General features: G+C 33.8%; 1 protein-coding gene across 3 annotated transcripts; it reads left to right on the top strand.

Moving 5' to 3' along the window:
• The first annotated feature begins 4,985 nt into the window (after positions 1-4,985).
• On the top strand, positions 4,986-13,674 carry LOC125681997 (uncharacterized). 3 transcript variants are annotated; one of them, XM_048922365.2, is made up of 4 exons: positions 4,992-5,267; positions 5,935-6,001; positions 7,374-7,397; positions 8,272-12,612. In XM_048922365.2, the coding sequence occupies exon 4, from the start codon at positions 8,277-8,279 to the stop codon at positions 10,254-10,256; it is 1,980 nt and encodes a 659-aa protein (XP_048778322.1). In that variant the 5' UTR covers positions 4,992-5,267; positions 5,935-6,001; positions 7,374-7,397; positions 8,272-8,276; the 3' UTR covers positions 10,257-12,612. The 3 variants fall into 3 exon arrangements, 2 of the variants coding, with proteins under 2 accessions (XP_048778321.1, XP_048778322.1); XM_048922364.2 differs by lacking the exon at positions 7,374-7,397 and having other exon boundaries at positions 4,986-5,267; XR_008800680.1 differs by lacking the exons at positions 7,374-7,397; positions 8,272-12,612 and adding an exon at positions 13,309-13,674.
• Positions 13,675-14,342: the final 668 nt, after the last annotated feature.

Raw genomic sequence — 14,342 nt, 5'->3', positions numbered from 1 at the left:
ACCCCCACCCCATTTGTTAAGAGTTAAAATACATGGTGTATTTTTAAATAAAATTACCTTTAGTCAAACTGCATTTTTCAAATATTCTAACACCATCTTATTAAAGATATTACATGTTTTTTAAACTCCACCACACCTATTTTAAAAATTCCTAACAACGATGTTCTCTGGACATCCAAGTCCATCAATATTTTGTAATTTTCAAATTAGCTTAGATGCAGTTTGGAAACGCATTAGGTGTGTTAATTAGTGTTATAAACGTCTTTAAAAAATGCAGTTTGGCATATAAATGTATATAACTTGTTCTAATATATGGAGATTGACCGGGGGGGGGGGGGGGGGGGGGGGGGGGGGGGGTACGTCTACGATTACAAAGTCCATGCCATATGAACCTGTCCTAATTGTATGATAAAATAGAATATCTTCATAGTCTGACAGAATAACTTTAAAAACATATTACTCACATTAATTACAAGAAAATTTCTTGTGTTGGATGTGCATATAGGTTTTTCTCCTCACAGTTCTTCTTGCAATTGATGCTTTATATCGGTACGGTCAGATTTGGTAAATTTAGTAGCTTCTCTCCCTCACATAGTTTGATATCGTCTGTTTTCTTTTAAGAATAATCAATTCCTAAATTTGACTTTAGAATTTTAATCAGTGGTGTGGTTTGCAGTCGGTTATAATATGTATTCGATACCATAATTCATATTACGTATGCCTAAGTAATGTATTTACATTATTTTGTCCCGGTAGCACGACTTTACGTGCCTTTAATTTGAAGAGTTCCACTAATGGAAATGATAAGTATTCCCGGTCTATCTCATCCCTCTTTCGATCCATATAATCGTTTCACGCTTTTTGTAAGCTTTAGATGTTGGCCTTCTACCGGTATAATAACATTTTATTAAAGGAGAGAGAGATCGAGAGAAGAGAGGGGAGGAAAGGGTGCAAAGAGGAGGCACAGGAGAGAGAAAGAGAGAGAGAGAGAGAGAGAGAGAGAGAGAGAGAGAGAGAGAGAGAGAGAGAAGAGGGGGAACAAGAGAGGGGAGAAAAGGGGGCATAGAGGAGGTAGAGGAGAGAGAGAGAGAATAGAGGAGGCAAAGGATAGAGAGAAGAGGAGAAGCAAGAGGTGGGAGGAAAAGGGGCAAAGAGGAGGCAAAGGATAGAGAGAAAGAGAAGAGAAGAGAGAGGGGGAGCAAGAGAGGAGAGGAAAGGGGCAAAGGAGAGATAGAAGAGAGAAGAGGGCAGGGGAGGGGAAGAAAAGGGCAAAGAGGAGGCAAAGGAGAGAGAAAAGAGAAGGGAGAAAGGGGAGGAAAGGGACATCGAGGAAGCAAAGGAGAGAGAGAATGGGGATCAAGAGAGGGGAGGAAAGGGGTATAGAGGAGGCAAAGGAGAGAGGGAGAAGAGGAAAGAGAAAAGGGAGGAAAGGGGCAGAGAGGAGGCAAAAGAGAGAGAAGAGCAGAGAGGAAAGAGTTGAGGGAGAGAAAAATGTGGGGAAGGGGAGAAAGAAATGACCCGCCAGGAGAAGGGAGGAAACTGGGGGAGGAGGAGGGAGAGATGGATACCTGTCCTGAAAATCAGATTTTTATTTTCCATTATGTCCTGTTAAAGATAATCTTATGTTTCAATAAATTATATTTCTCTGTAAAAGCATAGGGCATTATCATGAAGGATATAAAACAAGAGAAGTGTGGAGTGTGTTTCTACACATACAAACTACAGTATCTCCATGCTTCCAATGTATTTATGTCCCCAGAACACAAACAGCCCACAGCTAGACATCAAAGAATAGTCCTTCAACAGAGGGAAACAAGGATAGGTATATACTAGCTGAAAGTCAAGTTAGCATTTCCTTCTGAGGAACCCAACATATAATGACAGACAAATGAAATAATCAACAATCTAATACTAAATCTAATATCAATAACTGAATATAATATCAATTACTAAATCTAATATCAATAACTAAATCTAATATCAATAACTAAATATACTATCAATTACTGAATCTGATATCAATTACTAAATCTAATATCAATAACTAAATATAATATCAATTATTAAATCTAATATCAATAACTAAATCTAATATCAATAACTAAATATAATATCAATTATTAAATCTAATATCAATAACTAAATCTAATATCAATAACTAAATCTAATATCAATAACTAAATCTAATATCAATAACTAAATCTAATATCAATTACTAAATCTGATATCAATTACTAAATCTAATATCAATAACTAAATCTAATATAACTTACTAAATCTGATATCAATTACTAAATCTAATATCAATAACTAAATCTAATATCAATTACTAAATCTGATATAAATTACTAAGTCTGATATCCATTACTAAACCTAATATCAATAACTAAATCTAATATCAATAACTAAATCTAATAAAAATTACTAAATCTGATATCCATTACTAAATCTAATATCAATTACTAAATCTAATATCAATAACTAAATCTATTATCAATTACTAAATCTAATATAAATTACTAAATCTGATATCCATTACTAAATCTAATATCAATCACTAAATCTAATATCAATAACTAAATCTATTATCAATTACTAAATCTAATATAAATTACTAAATCTGATATCCATTACTAAACCTAATATCCATTACTAAACCTAATATCAATTACTAAATCAAATATCAATTTACTAAACCTAATACCAATAACTACATTTATAAATCTAATCTCAATTGCTAAATCCAATATCAATTGCTAAACCAATATCAAATGCTAAATCTAAATATCTTGCTAGATCTAATATCAATAACTAAATCTAATATCAATTACTAACACTAATATCAATAATTTTTTACTAAATCTGATACCAATAACTAACTAATATCAATTGCTAAATCCAATATCAATTACTAAATCTAATATCAATTGCTAAATTTAATATCAATTACTAAATCTAATATCAATAACTAACTCTAATATCAATTACTGAATCCAATATCAATTACTGAATCCAATATCAATTACTGAATCCAATATCAATTACTGAATCTAATATCAATAACTAAATCTAATATCAATTACTAAATCTAATATCAATTACTGAATCTAATACCAATTACTAAATCTGATATCAATTACTAACTCTAATATCAATAACTAAATCTAATATCAATTACTGAATCCAATATCAATTACTAAATCTAATATCAATAACTAAATCTAATATCAATTACTAAATCTAATATCAATTACTAAATCACATATATCTTATGATGGGTGTCAAAGAAATTTAAAGACTTCGGAAAATTCTTTGAAGTAAAGAAATTATACCGGATATAAATATGTGCATATAAATCTTTTCCGTGTCTTTATTCATAGGTGGTACATATACCGGTTTCATGTTTTATCAATTAATGTATTTACCATGTATGTTGTGGATTTGCTGTTTAGATTGTTGTATAGTGGTATGTGATATTGCCCAGTAACTGAATGGACCAGCTGAACACCAGCTGAACATCTTGTATGCATGCAGTGAAAATACGTTAATTGACATATAACTTTGCCAGGTCTATTTTCTATTTTTGCAACTACAAAAGAAAAATGTGATCAATAGATATAAAAAAAAAAATCAATAGTTAAAAAAAATAATAATTCATGTGAATTTTTGTTCAGATATATTCTTTAATTGAAAAAAGATTTTTGACAGTATAAAAATACACTGGCATTATACGAGTACGTATGATGTTTATTTTAATAGTACACTGCATGTCTGTAAGTATATGCTATAAGTATAAAAAGTTTGCAGTTTGACTAGGAAATTTTAATAAGAGAATTTTGGTTTGGTTTTAATCTGATATGTTGATTACGGTGGGGTCAAATCCAATACTGGTGAAAAAAGATTGCTCCAAGATTTGAATATACAGTACCAGTGAGTACAATGCAGGAAAAAGTGACATTCACCTTCTACACTATTTCAAGAAATCTATCAGATAACTCTCCCCCATATATTTATAATAGAGGTCTGTACTTTAGTCACAACAGAAAGTTTATGCAACGTGTGATACGTCTCGATTAATGTAACATATTAGACGTACATGGAAAACAACCAGGTAAAAAAACCCATGCCTAATTTAAACTCATATTAAATATATTTATCATATAGGTACTGTAGGTGTAAATGATAATGATATACACAAAGGGCAGCAAGAGACAGTGCTATTGGATGTGAATTATCCCATTCTATTCCAATGCATGCCCTATACACTGTACAATATCACACACAGCTAGTACGGCACCACACAGCAGTACCCATTCTGTAAACAAGCAATTTCTACATTGACATCCTGTGGCACCAAGCAGTTATTCTGCAAGTATAAATCGATGTAATAAGTTTGCTTTTAAAAGACATATATAAATATAGATATAAGGTATGACACTGTATTTGTATATAACTATGTGTTATGTAATCACTTCTTTCTTTACTTGTATATGTATATGTACATTATTTGTATGTATTTTCATGCTGCCCCTTGAGGGCCCTTGATTGGAAATAAATATAGTTAGTTATATAAGATTTGACGATCACTTCAAATAAAATGAAGATATTTGTTATTTAGAACGATTTTGTAAAAAAATAAATATTTGAGGCACAGATCAATTCATTTACATCGAAATTTGCTCTAAAAAATTCAATGGATGTGCGCACCAATATTTATAGTTATTGAACACTTATATATTGGATGGTCCAAGTGAGACACCGGGCTAACAATTATGTCAGGACTCGGGTTTTTGATTACTTTAGTGATGATTATCAGTATAGTACAGAAGAGATTAATTAAACCTGGCGTTATTCCGATATTTATAGCAAGCTCTTGTGTATAATAAAGCGCATTCCGGCTGATTCCGCACGTCCCTCAATTGAGATTTTGAATTTCCCGCCATCAATTTATCGTTTTGTGAAAATATCATCGTAAAAATGATTCATTGTTTGCTTCCTGTTTACATATTTCTGAACGAAACGTACTTCAAAATGTTTCAGCTAATATTTTTACATGGGAATCGCATGTTTTAGACATTTCATAATAAAAATACAACTAGTTTATTGTAAACAAAATAAAATATGCGTTTTTTGACCTTGTGTCCTTCTAATCAGCAATCGTCATGACGGAGGTCGCTAGGTCAAGGCCAAACACGCTACACCCGCATTCCAGATCGTTGTTGGTGTTTGACGGAACAAAAGCAGAATTTAAGAAGCAGATATTGTCCGTAAGTTAACATAACTTTATTTACAAATGTTGTTGCATCAATCCGGTTTCTATGAGAGTAATCTCACTTGTAAATGGGGCTTTTTCTGACCTTGTGACCGAATTCTGGCGGTCGAAAGTGGGAAACCATCTTTGTATAATCTATCATATTTATTTGCCTATTAATCCATAACGGTTCGATCTAATCCGTTTAGTATAACGGCTGTGACGAATATGTGCATATATGTATAATTTAGCAATCAACACGCATGCTATTGAAATACCAACTTTCATTTTCAAAAGGACTTGTAACGATACACACAATGTGTTGTATAAAAACGTGGTCATAATAAAAACAGTTTAGATCTAATACATAAAAGCCAATGTGTCCTGTATTATACTTAGTATCGCAATTGCTCCACGCAGAATGCTTTTAACACCGTTGTCAGGTTGTTTACATTTCTCACCCACGAACGATGGGTCATGGGTGGATCCAGGATTTTCTGTCAGAAAACAAGTAAATTGTACTGTACTGTAAATATTGATCCATGTTTATTTTAGTTTAGTATAGAAAGATCTATAAGAGATCAAATGGAAATGAAAAAAACCCACCCTGTTGTATATCAACTTTCATATATTATTTTGATATACTACAGAAATCTGTTAATATTAGATGTCTTCTGTTGTAGATGCATTGATAACTTTGTACTAACTTTGTACAAGATACATCAGTGTAAGGAACTGATTCCTGAACAGGTGAGACGTGTGATGAGTAATTATATTACTAAATGTGTATGTACACATGTGTTGTAAACTAACAATAATTAGAGAAAAATTTAAAAAGTAAAAATTATGTTTTATCCTCCCTTTGCAACTTAGCTATGACAAGGGGAGTTTATATTTTCTTGTCTGTTCATTGCTTGGTTCACTATATCTTGTGCAAGCCTTATGCCACATTACTAGGATGTGATTTTTATTCACAATTATTTTACCTTGCTCAGCAAACTATATTCCCATACTAATTAAGGGTTTCAAGTTTGGATGTAAATACAAAAATTAAGATCACTGGATGGACATTTCTGAAATGTATTATTTCTTATTTCAATGACTTATGTTTGGGTCTAAGTGATTTTCAAGCATAACAAAGTCACTGGAGAGTACTTCTGAGGATATGTCCAAGTTGCGAGGGCATGTATTATAGCTTTTTAAAGCATATGTAACATTCAGGGGTTAAAAAATTTTCAAGCTCGAAGTCCGAGACTAGAAAATTCTGTATTTGGACTCGGCAATTAGAAATACCAGTAGTCCGAGGGACTTGTCTTTTATTGTATAAATAATTGATAAACGAAAATAAAAATGATTGCATTTCAGATTAAAATATCTTAACAAGTTAAAGCTTGACATTACTCTATATTTTTAAATTGTTTTCTTGCATCCGACGCGTTGAGATATATTGCCGAAGACAACAATTCAAATTAAATGATGGAAAATTCAAATACTGGGTTTTAATTAGCCATTTGATGATGTAATATAAAAACAATATTAACAAATTTATAGATTAACCTGAACTTGGATATTTCCCTGTGGGACTTTGCAAAAATTGGTCTCTGAAGTCCCAGACTTGAGCATGTGAAATTCTTTTTTCAACCTCTGAATGTACAATTTTGAAAGTACTATAAGATTATTATTAAACCAATGCATTGTGGGTACTTGAGGGTTTATAAAATATGAAGTAATAAACATCAGAGGAAAAAATAGGAAAAAGTCCAAAAAGGCAACATCAATATGGCATGAAAAAACCCCCACACCCCAAAACCTAAAAAAAAAAAAGCAAACTTCAATATGGAAGTTTGTAGCAGTTGGGGGATTGTAATACGTAACTTCCGAGATATCAGCTCTTCTATGATAGAGGTACGTTCAGTGTTCTGTTGAACGGTGGGGTGGGTACAAGATGTATACATATACTATAGATTAGCTATGTAAATACGGATAAAAGTAATGAAAGTGTAAATTTTGTTTATACCAGCCGTTGGTATACATTAAACTGACCATATCAAGAATAATATTTGATTGAATTAGACCATTAAATTAAATATGAAACTATATTTTACTTTCTCTTCTGCACAAGTGATATTTTAATCAAAGAAAAAAGGTGATTATCGATTTTTGTTTGAGCTATTTTACTATTTAATGTCAATAAACTTACTAATATTGTGTGTCCCTGCAGTTTGGGTGGTTGCATGATGTCTGATTATCGGCCTATAGCCAATATATGAAGGCAGCGATAAGCATTTGTACCCACCGTGTGTGGACGATAGAATGTTTTGTGTCTCACTGTGCATAAGAGTTCCACAAAGGGAAAGAACTATTGGGTAACTCGGAAATTGCGCATTGCTTATAGGCTGTAATATATGTAATGGCTATATTTGTGCACCAAAACTTAAGTAATATGCCTTTGTTTCAAAATTGTGTTTTGTGCAAGAATCGCAATATGATTTATTTTTTATTCTCATTCTGATGAAAATAAAGTAGAATCAGAATTATGATATCTTAAACATGGTGCTTTGCTGTCATTTTTTGATATTATGGCATAAAAATTGTTGTTTTCTATGCAATTTCTCTTCTAAAAAACATTGAGTGCAGTTGGACAAATTTTATACTTATGCCATAAATTTATCTTCCAAGTACAGATAAATCATTAACAAATTTCTATGTCCAAAGTTGTGTTCTATCTTTTTTGAAATAAAAATGTTCACAGAAGTTTGTGTGCATCTGCTGCAACAAGTTTAATTGAAGAAATATAAATACTGATTATTTTGGGTGTACAAAATTTTGATATTTGAAGTTTAGATGCAAGAAATGAAACTAGAATATAACCTGAACACTGATTTATTTTAGAATACTGAATTTTTTAAAGATTCATATTAATATAGAATTATTATCTCCTTACAAAGAATATCTTGGGTGCAATTTTTTAATTTTTTTATTGATATATGTATTTTTTCAAGTTTCTAATTTGGTTTCAGTTGATATGGAGCAAAAGATAAGTCACTTGTTGAAGTCGGCTATTATCTCACTCTGTACCCAGCATTACACAGAGAAGTTGGAGGTGGATGGTATAATTTGCATCTCTTCACAACAGACAAACCTCCAACATGTCATCAAGGTCCACCAGACCATAGATCCCAGCAATTCTCATTATCATGAAGGAGTCCCTCGAGATTCCTCACCAGCACCTGCTCCCAAGTCAGGAGCTCCTTGGATTGGACAACAGAAAAAGGGAGGAATATCTGCAGAAAAAATAAAATCCAGAAAACGATCCAGAAATGCGGATGACAGTGATCCAGACTTTAATTGTAATGTAACAAACAGTGTTGACAATTTCCCCACAATTGTGAAGCAACTTCATAAACGAAAATCCAGGACACAGAAGATCAGTACTTATACAGAATATGATACAGAGGGGTCAGATAGTCCAGGCTATGGGTCTGATGCACAGGATGGACGGTATGGGGTTAATGACGGCAGTATGAGAGAGGAGCCCATGGGATCTGCTTCTGTCTTGCTGAAGTTATTGGCAAAGCCTCACAAAAGATCAATGATGGCAAACCAGTCTAATTCAATGAATCCAAGTATTGAAATGGTCAATTTAGAGGGAATACCAAAAGTTGGAATGGAGTATCAAATAAAACTGAATGATGGCTCTGTATCCAGCAAAGAACATGTCTCTCAAGATGAGGACGCATCAACAACATCTGAAATCCCAGCAGTGAAAGAGGAGCCGATTTGGGATGGAGAATATGGGGGAATGGACCAACAAAATCAGAATGGTATTTCTGATGAGAGCAAGAGAATTGACAGTTCTGCTGGAACTAACTCTGATGCATCCTTAGAAAGAAACTCCATTTTAATGAAAATTCTGGAAGGAAAAAGTTTGAGAGAAGCTTACAAGGCAGAACAACATTCCTCACCTGGTCTGCCAGTTCAAAACTCAGATGAAAAATCCAAGTCCGCAGAGCAGGATAACTCCTTATTATATCGCTTGCCTTTTGTTTCATTCCAAGATCTTTTCCCACAGAATTCTCAAGATATTTTACCCAATGAAAACAACAGCACAGCAAAAGGTGGACTTAAAAAGCCCCTAACTCTGCAAACTCTTGAGTATACAAAAACAACTTCTGCTCAATCATCTCATGGTAATTCCAACACACAGACCGAGAAAACATCTCCTGAACAGAAATATTCAACACGTCTCTCATCTGGAAAGAAAAATCCCATAAGTTATCAGGAAATGCTGGGAACTGTGAGTTACAGCTCAGACGATGAAAAAGATCAAGGAGAAAAAGATGCTGATGAAGAAATGTACACACCACAGCAGTCTGAGTACCAGACAATGAATCAAGAATCTGACATATCAGAAAATACAACAGGGGCTAAGCGACGGAAAATGGGACCAAGGTGTAAGGTCAATGTTAAACATGAAGAGTCCAAGGGTACCAATGGAGGGGTCACTGAAAAGCCCAAACCTACAGTGGTTTGTAGTAATGATCGATTTGAATGCAGTATTTGTGGGCGGATATTCAGTAGTCGAGCTTTACGTGACATGCATGAAGATGCAGAGCGTGCTGAACACTTCTTTAAATGTCCACTATGTGATGGGTTTTTTGGAAGTGAGGAGTCAAAACTAATTCACATGCAAGATAGACATGGGATAGCAACAAAAGAATTTGCAGAAGAGAGAGCTATTAAGAAAGTTGCTGCATCAAAAAATAAATCATTAGCAAAGAGGAAGGAAGCACTGCAGATGAAGAAGTCAATTCTAAGTCAAGATGAGAATAGAGAGGATTATGCAGATAGAGATTCAAAGGAGAGCAGCCGTGACTCATTCTCTATAGATATTAAGCAGGAGAAAACCGAGGAATACACAATAGAGTGTGACATGTGTGACATGAAATTCTTGGGACAAGACGAACTTAAAGCGCACACTCAATCCTTTCATGGAGCGGTTTGATGATTGTTCATTGTCTTATGACACAATGTGCTAAATTGTTAGTATTTTGCTGTATGATTGAGTGACGTACTGATGTCTATACTAGTAGCTGGTTCCCATGTTGTGATATTTTTTGATATGTATCACACTTGCTGGGTTTTTTTTTATTATACATGTGTGTTTTACAAGGTTAAAAGATTTATCGATATGAATAAGTACAAGATGGACAGTATTGTGATATTTGGCTATAGAGGAGACTTGGGTATTGTGACAGTTTTATGTTCTGTTCATGAGTAGTTGCTCTTGACGTTTGCAAGAAAAATGTGAATGTGTTTGGTTTTTTTTTTTACTAGTGTGTGTGTGCATGTGACCAGTGTTATGTGACCAGTGTCAATCTCATACAGTGTCCAAAAAACCCCAAACCAACCACATATTTTGCAAAAGCAAGTTCAATGATACTCGTTCTTCTTTGAAAAGACTACTTGATTGTTCACTTTGCCTACTGGGACATGAGTTTACTTGGAAACAGATTATCTGATTTTCATGAAATCAGATCATTTAAGATTTTCTTGATATTAGAACCAGAAGTTCATGAAAGATGAATGGCAATTTAATACTGATATATTTTACCTGTCATAATTTTATCTGATATCTCCTATTTGCAAAAGTGCTGAGTTCACTCTATCCCAGTGTAATTATCATACAGAAAATGTGAAGTTAAAGTAGAAGTACTTGTTTAATGGAAAGAATCATTTCAATATGGTACTTACCACTAGAAAACTTCAAAATATGTGGCATTCATTTTGAACATCTCTATAACATTCCATACAAAAGATTTTTTTAGTTTTTTATAAATTTTTTGACATTTAAGTTACATTTAGCTTATCTTTCAATACTTTATACTTTGTGTTCTAAATCTTTCTGTCATTTATGTTGTAATTTATATACATGGTATGATTTGCGTCCATAGTGTTCATGAATTATACAATTTTTGTCTAAAAAAAGGTCATCTGGAATGACTGTACAGAACTTATTTTGCAAGTTTGAGAGTATGGGGTCATCTTGTGTCATTAAGGAGGGAGTGTGTGAGATGTCATCTTGTTGTGTCATTAAGGAAAGACTGTGTGAGATGTCATCTTGTGTCATTAAGGAGGGAGTGTGTGAGATGTCATCTTGTTGTGTCATTAAGGAAAGACTGTGTGAGATGTCATCTTGTGTCATTAAGGAGGGAGTGTGTGAGATGTCATCTTGTTGTGTCATTAAGGAGGGAGTGTGTGAGATGTCATCTTGTGTCATTAAGGAGGGACTGTGTGAGATGTCATCTTGTTGTGTCATTAAGGAGGGACTGTGTGAGATGTCATCTTGTGTCATTAAGGAGGGAGTGTGTGAGATGTCATCTTGTTGTGTCATTGAGGAGGGACTGTGTGAGATGTTGGTACCTTTTACTAAGCGTGATTTGAAGGGTTTGACATAAATACAGGGTAAGGTAGACTTGTAATACACATTTTTGAACAAGTTTAAGGAGATGTAGTTCCAATCAAAATTCTCATAAATGAGAATGATAGAGTGTATGTAATAATGTAATAAAACTGTGGTGTTAAATACTTAGAATTTTGCCATTTGTAGGAAAAATTGCAATTAGTGTAAAATCATGTAGAAAAAAATTAAAAACCCTGTGGTACTTGAAAGCACAATCTACAAATTGTGACTGTGACATGTACTTACGGAGGAAAGAATATCACCATCATAAGACATTGAGTATATTGCAATATGTAAACTTTCCAAACTGAATTTTGTGTAAAAAAAAATCTGAAATACCGGTAATGTGTGACCACCCATTTTCCGGTTCTGGTCATGCCTGGATTAGACAAGTTTCATGATATCCAACAGCATATTTAGACATAATAAAGCAACTACAAAAAACTTTCGATGATTGAAACTTTTTTTGTTATACAAATAGCGTTATTTGATGATGCCTGTGTATTTCATGCAAATATGAGATTGAGTAGACAATTTGTAATGCTTGTACATATCTATATATATACATTATGAAAGTTAAGATATTTTGTCAAGAATGTATTTGTTTTAGAGATATAATCATATGTACAGATTTGTATAGATATATACAGATGAATATTGCAATTGCTCCTTTTCAGTGATTGAGATATTTTGGAGAAATGTAAATATATCAAGTTTTAACTCAGCCTGCCAATGCAGTACATGAATTTTTAACTCATTAAATGCCCTTTGTCTATATATGTACGTGTATAAATATATTGCAATTTTTTTGGGTGATAACTTTAAAAAATGATTGATTTTATTTGAAGGAAAATTATTAGTATTCAGAATTTTATTAAAGATACTCTGTTAACATTGAGATTTGATTACTTAATTTATTGACACAAGATGCTAAACTATTATTCCCTTACAGTAGAAGGCAAAGATGGGGTAATTGAAAAATGTAATTGCAATTACAAAGAACTCTTTGCTTGAGTTACCAAACTTGGCAAAGTTGTTACCCCTAGAGAGTATATGACTCCTATTGAGATTGAGGTCAAGGGTCCAACTCGACATAGTAAGATGTGTCCACTCCGTATCTTGAGAACATCGGTTACCCTAAGGAAATAGATGTTCCCGATTGATTTTAATTAAGTCACAAGGTCAAACTGGACACAGTAAGATATTGTCTGTTAAATATCTGGAGAACCCTTTGCTTGACCGACGTCAAACTTGGTGCACTGGTTTTACCCAAGGAGTAAATGACTTTTATCGATTTTGAGGTCACATTGTCATATTACTCTGAATATGTAATTAAGAACTCTTTGCTTGATGGACATCAAATGTGATGCACTGGTACATCCTCGGGAGTAATATATTGTAGTATAGGAGAGAGGAGAAAGTCTTTGGCTGGACCGGGAATCGAACCCGGGACCCTTGCATTACTAGTCAGGTGCTCTAACCACTGAGCTATCCAGGCCGATATCCACGGTCCGTATAGCCCTAATTACTACATTCCTCCCTCCTTAAGATCAATTATAATTTTTTTTATAATTGTCTTTCAATCTCAACCCAGGTTCATTTCGCCCCTGACAGGACAACCTGCAAGACCAGGGGTGGTCAACGGCACCAAATGTAGTATAGGAGAGAGGAGAAAATCTTTGGCTGGACCGGGAATCGAACCCGGGACCCCTGCATTACTAGTCAGGTGCTCTAACCACTGAGCTATCCAGACTGATATCCACGGTCCGTATAGCCCTAATTACTACATTATGACCCCCATTGATTTTGAGGTTACAAAGTCAACGGTTCAACTGGACATAGATATTGTTCACTTTATATTCTGAGAACCCTTTGCTTGATAAACATCAAACTTGGAACATTAGTTCCTCCTAAGAAAGTAAATGTCCCTTATTGAATTTGAAGTCACAAGGTCAAGCTGGACATAGTAAGATATTGTGTGCATATTATCTTGAGAAGCCTTTGCATGATGGATATCAAACTCTGTACATTGGTTCTTTTTTATGGAAATATGCAGGAAATTGATTGAAACAAATTATTAGGTCACCTGAGTAAACTCAGGTGACCTATTGCAATTGGTTTTCGTCCGTCGTCGTGCGTTAATTGAACATTTTTAACTTCTTCTTAATAACTACTAGTCCGATTCTTTTCAAATTTGATTCGAAGCATCATTGGGGCAAGGGGAACATCAATTGTAAATTTCAGGACTCCCAACATCCCCGGGGCCCTAGGGGCGGGGCAAAAACTGCCCAAAATTGACCAATTTTCAAAAATCTTCTCAAGAACCACACACATGTAAGAAAAATTAAATGCATAGTAATGTAGAGCAGGAAGGCCTCTACCAAAATTGTATATTTCATGTTCCTGGGGTAGGGGGTTCTGACCCCAGGGTGGGGCCAAACTTGTTATATAATGTTTATGTGTAAAACACTTAAATATTTAACATTTTCTTTAGTGCTTTTGATACTAAATTGAAACTAAATGGATAGAGCAGGTAGTCTTTTACCAAAATTGTAAATTTGATTTCCCCCAGAGTAAGGGTTTTGACCCCAGGGTGGGGCCAAACTTTATATAGTATATAAATATATA

This window comes from Ostrea edulis, chromosome 2, assembly GCF_947568905.1.
Source record: "Ostrea edulis chromosome 2, xbOstEdul1.1, whole genome shotgun sequence".
NCBI lineage: Eukaryota > Metazoa > Mollusca > Bivalvia > Ostreida > Ostreidae > Ostrea > Ostrea edulis.
Note: the sequence above shows the minus strand (reverse complement) of the source record. Positions and strands in the feature narration are given on the sequence as shown.

Excerpts from the sequence above, each read along its gene's own strand:
- LOC125681997 (XM_048922364.2), top strand. The coding sequence starts at position 8,277 with ATGGAGCAAAAGATAAGTCACTTGTTGAAGTCGGCTATTATCTCACTC.